The sequence below is a fragment of the Hyposmocoma kahamanoa genome, unplaced genomic scaffold (genome assembly GCF_003589595.1).
Source record: "Hyposmocoma kahamanoa isolate Upper Pololo Valley unplaced genomic scaffold, ASM358959v1 211, whole genome shotgun sequence".
Taxonomy (NCBI): Eukaryota; Metazoa; Arthropoda; class Insecta; order Lepidoptera; family Cosmopterigidae; genus Hyposmocoma; species Hyposmocoma kahamanoa.
In genome coordinates, this window is record NW_020653732.1 from 1,124,767 (window position 1) to 1,142,682 (window position 17,916).

At 34.1% G+C, this 17,916-nt stretch overlaps 1 protein-coding gene across 1 annotated transcript; it reads right to left on the reverse strand.

Annotated features, from left to right (window-relative positions):
• Positions 1-2,793: 2,793 nt before the first annotated feature.
• On the reverse strand, positions 2,794-5,873 carry LOC113227572. Its single transcript, XM_026460526.1, has 2 exons — positions 5,818-5,873; positions 2,794-5,410 (listed from the first exon to the last, which is right to left on the reverse strand). The coding sequence occupies exons 1-2, from the start codon at positions 5,863-5,865 to the stop codon at positions 3,908-3,910; spliced, it is 1,551 nt and encodes a 516-aa protein (XP_026316311.1). The 5' UTR covers positions 5,866-5,873; the 3' UTR covers positions 2,794-3,907.
• Between the last annotated feature and the right edge of the window lie 12,043 nt (positions 5,874-17,916).

Genomic DNA, 17,916 nt, shown 5'->3' on the forward strand with positions numbered 1-17,916 from the left:
GTTCACGCATGAAGATTCATTTTTATAAATAAAGTCTAAATTTTATTATAAGGAGCAATTATTATAATGGTTGATTTTGCTATTCTCCAATTCAAGGCGTTTTTCTCTTTCAATATACTTTGAGTAGTGAGAAAAGTAGTGAGATAATTTTTATTATCTCCTGTGTCAAGTCCCGTATAGAGGCGAACTAGGGGATGAATCCGGGTTTGCGCACTTTCCGGTAACCGATTTCAATAAAACTTGGTAATTATATGTAATTCCACGTACTTTTGAGGTCACTGTTTTTAGTACTCTGTGCTGAGATTATGAAATATTATTGTTCATACCCTTATTATTCCAATAGATTTAGCTAGAACATTATTGAAAAAGAAAGTATCCCTTTTTGGTTCTAAATCACTTGCAGGCTCTATGGTCACGACTGACTTGTTTGAAAAATTAATATAATATATAATTTTTGATGCTAATTATAATATGACATTCAATTATTTTTGTGAAATTACTCCACTAGTTTGTTATAATTATTAATGCAAAGATTGAACACTTAGAAAAAATTCCTTTGATCCGGCTGGATTCGAACCAACGTCTTCCAGAAAACCGTGCCAGACGCTATGCCAACTAAGCCACGGGACGAAGTAGCGACGGTCTTACGAATTTTTCTACGTGCTTGTTGCAGATCTTCGTATCTTTATATAGGTATGTGAATATCATAAAAAAATCAATAAATTAACTTAAGAGTTCCCGGCTTGCACCTCCTTGCGTTCTAAAGCTACCTTCTCATGTAAATTTAGTAGAACAAACTACTCCAAAAATGGTTTCTTTAAGCGCTCTTTGAATTTCTATAATAAACACTTAAATAATATAGATATCTTTGGGGTATCCTTACATAGTTTTAAGAAGAGAGTAAGAGAAGCAATTTTTTAATTTTTAAATCTAATTTGCGTGTAACAGTGAACTGTACCTAATTTTCGGGATGTTACTTGGTTATCTAGTTTATTATGTTGTTGTATTTGAATGTAGTTGAACCGTAACTAACTTACTTGCTAAAGTCTTGTTTATGATTGTGGAACTCCAGTTCCATTTGTTCTAATCGATGTTTTTGTATCATTTACCTGTTTCATGACTCTTTGATTGTTATTGACATGATTATTATTCAAGGGAAACCTTGAATAATAATTATAAAAAAATCATGGTGGTCAAGCATCGCGACATTCAGTAAACTAAAAAATTACGTTTATTAAAGCGACATCCCCAGTCAACTGCTGGTAGCTGTAAAGGTTGGCTGAGTGAAGAAATACATTTCTCACAGATGGCGAAATGGGAAAAAAGTCGTTAAAAACCACAAACAAACTTCTGCAAGAAACACATAGAGTAATTCGTCGCTCTTTCATCCGCTAGTTTCTTCCGTGGCTTAGTTAGCATAGCGTCTGGCACCGTTTGCTGGAAGACGTTGATTCGAATCCAACCGGATCGAAGGAATTTTGTATTAATAAAAACTGCTTTCATTTTCAATTGATAACAATCGTGAAAACCTTAGAACCGGAAATGATACATTCTTATTAAAAAAAAAACTATTATTTGTGGAAAATAAATAAAAAACCATTCATATATTGTATTTATGTAATTAAAAACATAAAACTAATGTATTTTAATATATGAAACATACGAGGATACAATTATGTATCCAATAATAGTTCCTATAATAAAACATCATTTAAACCAATTGTAATAAAATGTACTTTTCAATAACAATTCGATCCTTAATAGATAATAACTACCCGAGAGGAACAAGTTCTTCATTATACTTTGCAATCACAGTATCTACTAAATACTTTTTTTAGAGGAAACATTAAAGGGTAGGTAGTGATTATATTTTTATACATGACAGATGTTTCCAATCTACTGGATGTTAAAAGGAAACTGATATCCAAACGGGAATGATGTAATTACCGACATGCCTTCAAGATATTCACGCCTCGTTTGATAGACATCATATCGCACTGCTATTAGAATAGTCTTGTAACTCAAAATACGTGAAGTTCAAGATTATATTACAGCCGAAAGCAAAAAAATATTCTCCACCCGTCAATAAAACCGCCGTTAGAATGTTGTAAGAAACAATTAAAATGTAACAACTTAACTCAAACTGCATTGACTTACAAATAAATGGACGACGGGTCTAATACAAAAACCACGAAAAAAATGTCCCAAGTCAACCTATTCGAAATTTAAATTGTAATGTCATCGCAGTATCGCGCTGTCAGTAGAACAAATGAAGACTAAAGCGGAGTTTGGCGCTCTGTATACGATTTTAGCGCCTTACAAGTGCGGACACTTTTTAGCGCGGACCCGACGTCCATATAATTGTAAGTCAATCTCAAACTGAGACATATTTTCTGCGAGCTAGATCTGGATAAAATAGTCCTTATTCAGAAATATAAAACTGTTATTTCCCTTTAATTTTTAAATATGTTTGGAATTTGTTTAGATGTCTGTATTAATTTTTAACCTTTACTTACATAAATTTTAATAATCTTTCACGGGGAGTGAGTACCTAAGTCGTTTAAAAAAAAATACACTATTGTATTAACGGTGTGACATCATGGGGATACATGTGCCTGAAGTGAGTTCGATTTGTCGATTATGCGACAGAGAAAGATAATAATAATAATAATAATCATTTATTTCATTTCAAGTTTAGATTTACAGTATTAGTCACTGGAATCTCCTTTTAAGCATAGCAATGCCTGTGTTAGGAGACTCCGCTCTTCTACATCCATATCTGTTTACTACATCTAATTTACAAATTTCTAAATTGTACAGTACAGGTAATTAGAGCAGTTATATTAGTTTTATTATTTTGAAACAGTGATTGGGTTACATATTTATACAGAGTAGGTTGATGTCTTTAAAATAAATATATACTTATTACATAAATACGAAACATATACAGACATATAAATATATACACCTTGTGTCAAATTAAAAGATGCCACCAAACCTTTTTGTTTGCGATGGAATACAACAACTTGATTACGGAGGTACTTCTAGAACATCATTAGCGTGCTTTACACACCCTATCGCGCGTGATACAGCATTCTTCACTTCAGAATGCGTGTAAAGACGTTAGAAGGATAAGGGAAAGACCGCGCGGTTGTGTTCATCAGTGTACACTCCGACACACGCCAGTTTCAGGCGGTCTATCTTGCGCTATTAGCCTTTACACGGACGCTCTTTCCTTTGTAATAAAAACGTACACTAGCAATGTTAGTGTAAAAAAATTTAAACAACTCCTGATCACGAACGGTAGGTTACCTGCCATAAGACCGAAACAGCGTTTGCTCGAATTTTCTTAACATCGAAAGTAATTTTGAGAGGTAAATGTTATTTTCTTTTAAATCTAACTTAACATAACCTAACCGAATCTAATAGTGTCTGTGCGATAAACATCCAACATATCCTGAAAGACCAACGGTTTTGTTAATAATTCGATCGGTTTTCGGGGCAATGAAAATTTGAACAAACGTATATTCCGGAAAAAAGAAATTCGAGTTTGTGATAGGTTAACCCCGCGCGGTAGAGTGACTGTGTAAAGGGGGTCATTCTCTTTAAAACACTAGTGCAGAGCGATTAAAAAGAATGAGTTATTAATTAGGCATTTAAAATCAATCTTAAGGCTAAATAAAATATTTTCAACAAATAACAAACGACGAAAGACTTCATGACTTTCATTAATTTTTGGCATCTAAAACAATGTTTGTAAAAACATTTAAATTCCAAAACATGGACTTAAGGTCTTTTAAAAAAACGCTAAGTGGTATCAACTCGAGGTATCAACTCATGCGGCGTGACATTGCAATCTGTTCAAGGTATCGAACAGGTACTTGGTGGATCCATCCTCAAATTATTTTTACATATATTCACAATAGGAACAATAGAATAAAGGTTCAATGCCTAAAGTTAGTTCAGGTACAGATTTTGGTATGTCACAGATACAAGCTAGTTGCAATGGTATTGACGAAGGCATTAACAATTCCAAACACAATGGCATTGAATTGATTTCATTATACGTTGATGAAGGATATTGTGATGAAACAGGAGACAATTGTGGACTGTTATAAGGATTTGTCAAAATAGGACTGACAAAATCATATATTATAGGATTTGTGTTAACAAAGTTATAAGATGACTCCGCAAAAGGTAAAGGTAATGCTTCTATAGTTTCAACACTTTGTGGTGAAACATACTCGTAAATAGGATCTAAATGCGTGTACATACCATTAGAATTATCGTAAGTTACTGATTTCGAAATTATACCTTCTACTATTTCGTATTCTATAGGTAAATCTGTATTGATGCAATCAGTTAATTCACTAGTATATGTATCTACGTGTGTATTTGGAAGGATGGCAATATTTTCATACACAATAGGGTACGCATATACGTTTGAATCGCTATAAGGGTCAATTGGATTATGAATCATTTGTATATTGTTGTAAGGATTAGAGATTTCTTCAGAAATATCATAAACGTTTGTAGATATCAAATTATGATCATAATAACTTGGTGTATCCTCAATATAAGAACAAGGCAAAGGTGTATCGATATTCCATGGTATAAAATTAGTTGGTTCTTCTATATATTTATATGAATTAGTATTGATTACGCCATTTTCAATTTGCGGTACAAAATATGGATTAAAATTATTATTAAAAGTTACAGGAACATTATCAGAGTAAGAAGAATAAATATTCGAATCAAATGATTTAGAATTTTGACAAGGTGTAGGAGATAATCTCTGTAATATTTTGTCGAGTACAAATAGTTGTAATACATTGGATAAAGACATAGCTAGGCTGTTATCTTGGATTGTCTTCTGGTATATTACTGGTGGTACATTATATAAAGACGATATCTTTGCTTCTGACGATAAAGGTTCAGAAATGGGAGCTGATGTGGGCATATATGCAACTGAAGGTGTTATATTTGTAGTATATTCAGGTTGTATAGAGGGCAAACTGGAGTCTGTAAAAATTGTAGTATATGTATTTTTAGAAGGAATGGATTCAGAAACAGGTACCGTAGAAGTACAACTAGAATCTACAAAAGGATTTAAGGCAATTTCTGGAGTTGCAGCGACTTTTGGAGCTGAACATTCTGAAGAAGGTATAAATGAAGTTAGATTTGGTATATCTTGATTTGGAACTAGAGACTTAATTATAGGTGTACAAGTAACCTTTGAAGGTGCACATTCAGGAACATAATTGTGAGGAACAGTGACAGTTAACTTTGGTTCTATTGGTGAAGAGTTGAAGGTTACAATGAAATCGTTCTTGGAAGTAGCGTACGGTTTATCTAATGGTAATTTTAGCGCTGATGGCAGCTCTGTTGTGTAGCAGGGTTGCGATAGTGTCTGGAAAAATAAGTTAATGTTGCAAATCATAAATATGCTATCTATGGTAGTTTTTTTATATAATATAGGAGGCAAACGAGCAGATGGGCCACTTGATGGGAGGTAGTCATCGTCGTCCATAGACATCAGATCCTTTGCGTCGTCAGCCTTAGGGAGCCTTGTTGACACGCTTTTTGAAGAACCCCATGTCATAGCACAAAGGCAGTACTTCAGGAGACAATGCCACATCTTGCAGGAAGGAACGAACGTGACGCCCGCGTGGTCTTACAATACCAGGCATCCACGATACGAGGATTGGCTTTACTCCTTTGCTTTACGGTGGCACCAGTTCAAATTATTTCTAATTATGACATTAAAAGTCTGTTTAATAATGTCATGAGTTGAACACAAGAAAATAATTTCCTTACCTTATTTAATAAGACACAAAACACTAATATCAAAATAAAAGCGGCCATCTTGGACAGACTTGAAATAGTTACTGAAATAGTAACTCGTTTTATAGTATTCGTGATATTGTTACGAAATTACAACATTGATGTCGCAAAAACTGTGGCAATGAACAAAGTTAGTAGTTGGAAAATTTTAGTAACAGTACATCGCTTTTGAATGAGTTCGTTCAAGGAAGTACTGATTCTGTTGCCATGCAGTAATGTGAGCATCATTACCTTCAGTGTTAGAGGAAAAGGTTGCAGACGAAACTACAGACACATGAGACGCAGCGGCAGTGCCCCTCAGATCTTTGCGATTTAAAGCTCTGATTGGGACAGCAATGCGTTGATGCCTGCCTCCAGGCGCACGACTCGTTCGTCCTACACTTGATAGTCATAAAAAAATAAACATAACGTCGGGGATAGTGTAAATTCGCATATGTGGTATTGGTAAAAAACGCGTATCGGCACCAAACCAAATTTCACAGGAGATGGGTTTAACGTTATTACCATAGACTTACAAATAAATGGACGACGGGTCTAATACAAAAACCACGAAAAAAATGTCCCAAGTCAACCTGTTTAAACGTAGTGACATGTAAAGGAATATGAAAAAGCTAAAACGTTGAATTTAAATTGTAATGTCATCGCAGTACTGTCTAATTTTGCTTGCTTCGCTGTCAGTCGAACAAACGAAGACTAAAGCGTGAATGACGCTCTGTATACGACTTTAACGCCCTATAAGTTCGGACACTTTTTAGCGCGGACCCGACGTCCATATAATTGTAAGTCAATGGTTATTACTTTGTTATTTCAATGGCTACGAATTTCATTTTTGCACAGTAAGCATTAATTTATGTTTTCTACGAACTGATTTCCGTAAATCACGCTAATTTGGTTGTTACGACACTTACGCGAATTTGATTTCGCGCCTAAATTACCTAAATGGAGACTTAAAATCAGTTAGTTCCGCGTAATTGCACTATCGCCGACGATAAGTCATTTATGTATATATTGTTAATTGGCAGTTAGATTGAATAAAAATTTAATTTTACGAAAGTAACATGTAGTTTGTGCCAACCATGTAAGAGCAAACGTAGTGAAGGATGCCTTGTAGCAAGGTGGAAAGCTGACCTGAGAAAGATGGTCGGCAGCGGCTAGATACGGGCAGCACAATACTGGGAGAGTTGGCGTTCTCAGGGCGAGGCTTATGTCTAGCAGTGGATGCATGAAAACTGATGATGATGGTGGATTTTTAGTTAGATGCATTATTAGTGAAAGATGAGACACAAATTACATTGTCTGAATAAGTATACTCCGTCCAATGATTTATTTAACTTTTAAAGAATTTCCGTAATTATTGACATACAACCATTGACTTACAATTATATGGACGTCGGGTCCGCGCTAAAAAGTGTCCGAACTTATAGGGCGTTAAAATCGTATACAGAGCGCCATTCACGCTTTAGTCTTCGTTTGTTCGACTGACAGCGAAGCAAGCAAAATTAGACAGCGATGACATTACAATTTAAATTCAACGTTTTAGCTTTTTCATATTCCTTTACATGTCACTACGTTTAAATAGGTTGACTTGGGACATTTTTTTCGTGGTTTTTGTATTAGACCCGTCGTCGTCCATTTATTTGTAAGTCAGTGCATACAACCAATCTATGCAACACTTCCCGGACTCTTTTATATTTTAATTTTAGTGATGCGACATGCTCTTTAGCTCCTATAAATATCGAGTCAACCGATTACGTAACGAAATAATTCAAGTTGATAAATGTTGGTACCTGTTTAATAAATTATAATGAAATTAAATTAATTATAATAATTTTTTATTGTTCATTATAATGAATCGTCGGGTATCGGAATATCTTCTTTTTAGAACCCGCTCACATTCACGAGTTAAACTTCTTCATAAACAATATTGATTGTTATAAAAAAAAAACGAATCGTAAACGCATTAGGACATCACTAATTGTAGCAATAAAGCTCCTTGTGAAAGAGTTCGTCCAGGGTAGTACTGCCACCTCACCTATTTCTGCTGCCAAGAAGTAATGTCAACATTACTGTGTTCCGGTTTTGAAGGGTAAGGGTGCGGGTGAAATTACAGGCACATGGGACTTGTCAACCTATGTTCCGTCACTTGATGTTATGAAAAAAAAATTAGAGCTGTCAAAAGTTAAATAAACGGTTAAACGGAGTTATAACAAGTTTAAAGGATATAAAAAAAACTCTTTTGTATTCCGTTGGTATTTTTATTTTAATAATAATTTACAATAAATACTTAATCCCCAATAAAGAACTTAGGCAAAATTATTTCTATATAAATTAGGAGAGTTCAAAAGAAAAATTTCAGAAAACTTATTGCTGGATCTAGGCACTCTGTTGCCAGATAAATTGCCTAGATCTTTCGGACAACAACAAGGTCCTAAACATTTACAAGGATTTTGAATGTTATTTAGAGAAAATAATGCATTTATTCCTTTTGTACCATCATTTTGCATTTCAGAGCTTTTTTGTAAGTATACTGCACTCATGGGTGAATTCTGACGTACTAAGGCACAAGGAGCAGCATTAGAACCTTGTATCAAAGGTGAAAACATCAACTGGCCTTTATTTAAATTTTGCGAGGTACAGAACGGACAAGAACATAAGTTGGTTTTGGAATATGGGCAGGAATTTTTAGAACACAAAGGACGGGTACAAATGTTCCCTATTTCAGTAATAGATGGGTTATTTTTGGTACAAAAATTGCACGAACATATGTTACTTATTTCGGTGGGAAGTGTTCCTTTTTGTAATTTTGATATGACAACACTTTGAATGGCGGATGCAAGCTCTTTGCAAAAGGCTTGAGTGTTGCCATTTTCACTGGATATTGTTTCGATAATAGTTTCTGTAATTATCGGTTGTCGGAAGTTGCTTGGTAAACTTTGAGCGGATAGAGTCTGTGAAGAAATAAAAAAAATTAAATTTAAAAATTCACATTTAAAGATATACTTTTTTTATGTTACATGTCATGAACTGCCTGTCCATTACATTTGCAGTGTCAATCAGAGCTTTAAGTCACAAGATCTGAGGGGCACTGTGACTGCATTCGTCACAGTGGGACTTTTTTTTATAATACTAAATGACGGGACGAACAAGTGCACCTGTTGGTAAGCGACACGTCTGTCCATAATAACTGCTGTGCCACTTAGAGCTTTAAATCTGCCTTGCTTAAATCGCCCTGTCACGCCCGTCACCCTGAGCCATAAGTTAACAAGTCCCATGCCTGTATAGTTTCATCAGCCCCCTTTCTCTGTAAAACCGGATGGCAATGCTACCATCATTGTTTAGCGGCAGAAATGGATATGATGGCAGTATTTCCCTGGACAGACTCTTTCACAAAGAGCTTTATTATGGTGTTATCTGCATTATTACGTATCTGTCTTATTACATGTTATAAACTGTTATGGACAGGTGTGTCGCTTACCACCAGGCGCACGACTTGTTGGTTCCATCATATGATACCATAAAAAGTTATATATTTATAAATAAAATTAGTTACCTCGAAAATGAATATCGCAAACAGAGCAGTTTTCAACAAATGCATTGTAAGCAAAATTTTTCCTTCCTTCTTTGTCGTGAACAATTATCTACTTATTTATATTTGAACAACGAAATATGTAGTTGATATTTGTATATATTAAATAATGATGTTATGAGTAAAATCGGAATCTTTTTATATAAAAATCGTTAATTATCACAGTAATCTTTTACATAATATAATGTTATCTTTTAAAGATAAAAGAAATGTTTCTTTAGCAACTTTTTAAATGAATTTCAAAAGTATTACAAATCATCTTGAAGTTACTCTATTACCTAATGTTCTATATGAATAAATGACATTCCACAGCTGGGTTTTCGTAACATAAGCAGTGGAATATCTTTATGACCTAACTGATGTTAACAACTTCCCTGTCTCCATACAAGGCAATTATATGTCACCTCAAGTCCACTGATATCTACAAAGAGATTTTTTTTAATACCTTCTTCTTCATAAATCAATATTAGACGATATAAAAAAAAATGGTATATTCGGTTGCTTTCAGGTTAGAAATCAAATTTTTTACCAAAAAATCAAGATTCTATAACAGATACCGTATCACGTTCATAGAGAAAAAGGTGCTTGAAGTTGCATGAAGAAACGAGTCATATTGATTGATGGACTTATTTCAGAACGTACCCATGAGTCATATGACTCGTTGGACAGGGAAGTTGTTAAGCACCGTCAATAAGTCTGCAAAGACGTTATGAATAAAACATATTTAATTAAGTTCGATAAACCCCAGGCTCTTGCAAAAGAAGTCCGTTTTCTAATTCAAAATTAAATTCAAATAATCTTTATATCATATGTAAAAAAATTACACTTGAAATCGTCTTATTGATTAAACTCTACTGCCCAACCCTAAGACAGATTCCCCTGAGAAGAATGAGCAGGAAACTCTAAGGGTCGTATTCTAGAACTCTACTCAATGCTCAAGTCAGGATTGCACTGGAAACACAAGCACTGGAAATACGACCCTAATGGCAGGGACTTGAGTATGATTTCGAGTGCTTTAAACTATACTCAAATTCTGACTTGAGTATTAGTAGAGTTCTAGAATACGACCCTAAGAGTTGCTCTTTGTAAATATACCTTCTTCTACATAAATGTATATGAAAAAACATTTATCATTGCAATATTTAATTTAAACATCTTAGATCGAGACTATCTGTTAGAGCTAAACGGGCCACTACTACGGATTTTTGTCGTCTAAGTGCGCAGAAGGTTTAATAATAACTAGTATAAAGTTATTGTTTTCCTATAGTTTTAAACTTCGTAAATGGCAAATTTTGAATATCATTCGGAATATCATTATAGAAGCGTGTACATTGCCCTTTGAAGACGACTATCAAGAATAGCTAGTTTATTTTTATTCCTCGTATTAATGTTATGTCTGTCACCATTTTTCATAAAAAAATATATTTTACTTAACATAAATAATATTTTCATAAATGTACTGTGACAATGTAACAATGTTAATCTCTTTAAAATTATTATCTCAAAGACATTTTGGGGCCCACATTGTAAATTGCCCCAACAACACGTTTCTGCAGGACAATTATTCTATATATAAAGGCAACTTTACCCCAAAGCAAAATTCAATCGTCGTCATCGAAATTAAAAAAAAACATTCTAATTTCAATTGGAGAGATATTTTCTCCGTACCACAAGTTGGTATTTCCTCTGATAAAACATTCCAAGCAGACGTAATACGGCAGCAACAGCTTAATAATAATGTTTTATTTTATTTCCAATTTCCTGTTAATTTTAAATTTAATTTAGTAAAAATTAATGACGTTAAAATAAAATATTTTGCAATACTCGTGTAGAATTAATTGGAAACATAACAATTTAGTATTTCAATAAAACACAGAATACGTGAGATATCGAGGTGAAATTTATTCCAGGTATGTAACATGTGTGCCGCACACATGTTACATTTAAGAATGGAAGTCGAACTCGGTCGTTGCATGAGCGAGGTGGCCATCCGACCGGATTATCGAACTTCCTCTTGAATAGATCGATCGTTTGACTAACTGCAAACGTGTTCGCTGTGATCATATGAACGAGACCGAATTCCATTTTTTAATGTAACATGTGTATTGTAGTTGGAATAAATTTCAGCTGGATATTTTAAATTATTCCGTGTTTTATTGCAATTCAAAACTGTTATGTCCGTATTGAAAAAGGGTAGCATATAACCGCTCACCAAAAAAGCAAGTTTTTATAACCAAATATGCCATTTACCCAACAAAAGTACTAATTGCACATAAAAATATGTACCTACATCAAAAGAAAATTAATTTACCATTATGATCTAAAATTAATGCATAACATTTCATCGCAATGCATATCTAACCAAATAATAATAATCAAATATCAAATAAAAGAAAAAGAAACCCGACCTAACATTTTGCTTAAGAGGGAGCAGAGGAAAAATTCCTAATCTTCGATTTGATTTTAGAGGGGTATCCACTATAAAGTTAAAAATAAAATATTGTATGAGTAACTACACGATATATTCAAGCATAGACACTAATCAGAAACATAAAACAATAAAGTTTCCTCGATAGATAAAAATCACGAAATGACCTCTAATTTTCACATTATTTCGATTCATCCTCGAAATGCTACAGGTTATTATGACAAAAATTAGATAATTAATTATATTTATGCATGATCGCGAACTGTCACTTTAGTTTTAGAGTTATTCCGCTAAAACGAATTTGGTACTTTTAATGCGCAAAATTCAACATCTCCTGTCGCATGTCACGCGAACTTCAGGCATATATTTGTCTCACAAATGTGGGCGGAGCCAACGTCAAACCTTTTTTGGCATGCTCCCTCTTAACACTTTGCGTGTCGTTTTCAATTTGTAATGTATACAAACATCCTTTTATGAGAGTGAATCTTTAATTTTAATATTACTTAAAAGAATGAAACCAAACAACTTTTGCTATGAGAGATTTTTATTTTCAGACGGGTCTCTGAAACGCGGAAAAAAGGCGGATCCTAAGTATGCCAGTTAATAAATGGAACAATAAAGAGAATTTTACTTGTGTCATTTACTACTTGTGCACCGGACTTGTTCGCCGAAGTATAGTAAAAATATCATAATGGTGTATGGCAGATTATTAAAGTTATACTGAACCACTCTCGTTTTTAAATAATTTTGACCTTATACCGTGTAATAAAGGTGTACCATCACATAATTACTATATGAATAATACATTTTCATAAAAGCGTCATTAACGTCAGCTTGTGGTAACTGGAAACTTACCGGCTGAATGAGAAGGTTTATAAATCTCTCACAGATGTCGCTTAACGGTGTCGAAAGAATGAAGATCTATTATTATTATTATATATATTTGATTATGTTTATTTGATATTTTATTATATATTTCTGGCATACAACAAACGCACGAACACAAATTTATGAGAAAAAACATACCTACCTATTTGACCAAAAGGTACATCAGTCTGTCGTAATAAAACAACATATTATTTGACATAATGGTTTGATTATACAATTTGGCCAAAACAATAAGAACAACAAAAAAATACTTAAAATTGCACACAAACATTACTCAGGATACCATGCCAGAGGCGCTGCAAACGCGAGGAAGCCTCAACAAAACCCTAAAGATGTTGTGCATTACACGCAAGGCGTTGTATGATTGCTGTGTGAAGTTTTTTCACAGTGAAACGAGTTATTTTTACATTTACAGAACACCTAGGAAACCTCTGAGCCAAAAAAATGGGTTGACGATGTTGTCGTATGTTGTACATAGGAAAGATTTCGTTATTACATAAGGCGTAATAGTTTGCTACGTTACAAAAACATTGTAACACTTGTATTATCGAAAAAAGATTACAAAGTATATCAGTATGTGCTGTGACGATGTTGTGCCATTCGTGTATTAACGTTCGAAGTTAACATGGCTTTCAAGTTTTATAAAATTATTGTTTGTCAGCTGTTTTTAGTTAAGGTATGTGATATTTAACATTAATAATTACTATTGTCTTGTACAATTCACCAGAAGTTAGTATAAACTATCATGTTTTTTAACTCTAAATTTTAACGCTATTTAAAAATGATAAGGTGTCCTAGTGCATGTCTTTCAGTTTTCACTAACTTATACCACCATGTATAAAAAAAACTATAAAAACTTAAAAAAAAACTATGATTTTCTTTGGACGAGAATAGACGTTAAATGGAAATACTAAAACCTGCATAATCTTGTTTGAAAGTAGCTTTAAACTCGTTTTGTATAAAACTTCTTTTATAATTCCAGGTGATATCATCCCAATCTGCAATAAAACAATACGTCGTAACTAATCCTTCTCGACAAATAAGAGCACTAGACATGCAATCATTATTATCTCCGAGTTCAGCGTTATCTCCTTCATTACCTTCTTTAGCTTTAGCAGCTATTTCTAACGGCTTACAAACTGCAAAAATGACATCAAATATACCTTTACCAACATCAAATATGTTACCAGCACCTGTATCTGTTAATTTAATTTCTCTGGGACCAAATTTGCCTCAAGTGCCATCAAGTTTACCTGCTGTGAGACCAAATTTAAGTCAAATTTCGTCTTATTTACCTAGTATGGGACCAAGTTTACCTCAAATGGCATCAAATATACCTGCTGTGGGACCAAATTTGTCTCAAATGGCTTCAAATTTACCTACTGGGCGACCAAGTTTGGGCCAAATGGCAACAAATTTACCTACTTTAAGACAAAATTTACCTCCATTATCATCTGTTTTACCTAGTTCATCAAGTTTGTCTCAAATGGCTTCAAGTTTACCTGCCTTTACACCGAATTTACCACCTGCATTATCAAATTTTCCAATTGCTTCGCCTAACGGTCAAACTACAGGGGTAGACGTTTCTGTACTAAATAACTTAGCTATAGCATTACAGTTGTTGATTTTAAGCAATATCCTGAATTCGTCACCTGAAGTCAGTGAGCTGAATTCATCTAGTAGCAATACAGAATCTTTGCCTAATCTGACAAAACCTAAATCAGTATCCTACATGCCAGTAAACGACAATGAAAATCCACATACAAATGTACCAACTCAAAAAGATGAAGATATAATTAATCTACTGAACGCAAATTTCTTGGGAAATTCAAATTTCGCTGAAAATTCAATGATGCTTCACAACTTTGGTGGCAACCCTGTTTTACAGGGCTCTTCCAAGAAGATCTCAAATCCTCGAACTGGATTTACATTAATGTCCCCTTACGAGGCGTTAGGACCGAATTCTCCCTTTTCTGATCCTATATTGTCGTCACCTTACGCTTCAAGTTATGGGAGATCAGAGTTCAACTCGCCCTACTCTGATTTTGAACCCTATTCAGGGTTTGATAGTGATTTATTTTCAATGACTGATATTTTATAAAGGTGATATTTTTGAGGGATAATTTCAGGGCAATGCATTTATGGTTTAGCACTGTATCTTAAGCTACAGCTCGTATCATTCTCGTCATCTACACGACTATTAGTGGCTGGTGTTCGCTTTTGAAAGCTGAGTAAATTCGTATGTCTCATTCCGTCATGACAAAACTGTCAATACAGCAGTCAGCCAGAAGAACATTTACTTACTTATTTCGGTGGCGCAGTGACACAAAGTGGGTCTTGACCTCCGATACCAGATTCTGCCACGCCTCAAAGACTGCTCCTTCCAGCCACTAGCACCGAGGTCCTTGAAATCTTTTTGGACTTCATCGCTCCAGCGGTACCTGTGACGTCCGACCGATCGGCGTCCTTTCGGTTGTCTCAAATAAGCCCTCCTCGCAGCACGATCTTCTCCCATTCTATCCACGTATCCAAGCCAGCGAGAAGAACATTTAATACGGACTTTCTGCATGTCTACCTTCAAAGAAGGCTCAAGGTCACCAGGTGAAAGGGGAATGGAGAACGCTATGCTCATAGTTTCAGAATCAGAAATGAGAATATCTGCAAAAGAACCAGAGTAACACAATCCAATGGCTTGCAAAAGGCGGGGCACATTGCTCGCAGAACAGATAGCCAATAGGGCCAAAGAGTTCTCACGTCGCGGCTGGATTTAAGTAGACCCATGAACCGCTGAATGCAAGCAGCACTAGACTGGTCTATGTTGGCGATTCTTGGCGGAGGTTCGGTTGTAATTATAATGTTGATGATGCACTAAGGCGGTCCTAAACTGAAAATGTAAAACACGACGCGTCCTGTCTACTTTACAATTTACGTATTACGGAATATAAATTAATTTCTACTGTTGTCGACACTAACTTTTACTCTTATAAGTTTCAATGTCGATATTATTTATTTTGCCAAATAAATTATTTTTAATAAATAATTGTTTCTTTTTACAAATGAACACACCATTAAGGCGGGTTACTGGAGTAGAAGCGGGAAAAACTGTTTTGCTAGATGAAATGGTTTAGATATTCACTCTTAAATAACGATATTTTAAAAAATATACGGCAGACCTAAGGATATCGTCTAAAGAGTGTGATAATTAGTTACAAGTAATAAGTTAGCAATAAGTACCAGGACCTCGGTTCCGACTACCTGAATACAGCCTTTGGAGTCATCTGTACAAAATTTTATCCAAAAAATTAAAGACTGCCTGGGAAACCCAAGAGCCGGCAGCTACCTATTAGCATAGCCATTCAAAGGGGGACGCTGCCAGCGTCTTGGGCAGCTGGCCGCGGGGACGGGGACCCAATTTTATTCATATAATTTAATCCTACCTTTAGTTTCTAGTATTTAAGCTTTTATTGTACCTTACTGTATATTATGAAAATAGATTGACCTTTGAATCATGACGGTGTGGAATCTAGTCTCACGTGTTTTTAAACAAAAATAAAATTAAGAAGCATTTATTTACAGGATAAAATAATTACAGTATCCGGTGTTGGGGCTACTTGTAAGTAAAAATTACTTGTGTTAGAAACCCAGTTCTTCCAAGTTACATTCAAACGTTGTCTTTTCATATCTCTTCAATTTTGTCATATGACTTTTCAATTAAAATACTTTTAATGTAAATTTTGGGTGAATATCAACAAATGCATATTATTGTAAATTTTGGTGGCGCAATTTTTTTTTTAGATTTTCCAGTATCCGAGACTCGTTTGCAATAAAATGAAACATTTCATTTATATGTACGTGACCGGGACATAACCATTTCCATTAATTTCAGAGATATAAGCAATTAAAAATTTTTTTCACCACCAATACGATACGTTTCTAAAACGCCACCAAAACGCTTATCGGTTGCACCAGAATTGAATATTGCCACCAAAGTTGGAATATATATAAAAACAAAGACTATTAAGTAAATTAAATTGTGATAAAAATTTGTTTGCCCCTTTAAAACGACGCACAGTTGGAATTTTCTGTCCATAACAGTGGCAGTGCCACTCAGAGTTTTAAATAAGCAAAGATCTGCAAATACATAGATCAAAATAAATTAAGTAATTTTTGGTTATCTGAAAAATTATGAATAACACTATCTTTCTTAAGTTTATTGGGACAAATAAACCACAATACTTTAAAACAATTTTCGAAAGTGAACGTTATTTTAAAAAATATCATAACAATTTAAAATTTGGTGGCGATTTTAAGTTAAGGTGGTAACACAAACGCCACCAATACCACCAAATTTGAGTCACGTAAGATGAAATCTCAAAAAATAAATTACGGGAAAAAAAGTAAAAGCTTAAAAATAAAACCGAGACGATTAAATTGTGATAAAATAATGACAAAATTAGCCTCTTAATTTGGTTTCAGAATACGACCTTAGGATAAAACAAAAATAGAGCCCAAATGGAGCCAGGAAAGCTGAATACTTTAAATGATTTTAGTTAGTACTTTTAGTAGTGAATAACATACATGGAATTGTTTTTCTTAAAAGCGTACACATTTTACCAGAACGACTATTTTATACAATGAAACAGAAAGCGGACACACAAGCAAAACTGAAAATCGGGACATTAATATTTTTTATTAATTATTATTGTACAATGAATTTTCTGAAATTCTTGCCCTAAACTCATTTTACGTCTAATTAAACTACAAAAAATAAATCATTAATATTTCTTCACTTTACACCTGGTTTCTTAGCCTGGACTCGCAAAATTTACGCATGAGTTATTCACCCTTTTAAACTTAGGAAACAGCAATCTTAATATAGTATGCTCTGGAATGTTAATATAAAAAAGGTATACAGTTCCTCATAAATGAATCATTTAATTTAGTTTTAAACGAAATCGTGGTACCATGAGTTTGGACTTAATTCTAAGGTTAATGTTACGGATATATTCTTTTTTAATGAAATTATGTATATTTTTACGGGCATACAAATTATTTGAATAAATGATGATGTCATGATACCAGTCTCCTAAAACATTTCCATCTGAGAAACCCGAGAACTTAATTTGCAACACAAATATGGTTTGTATGTCTGCCGCTTTACCCCACATGA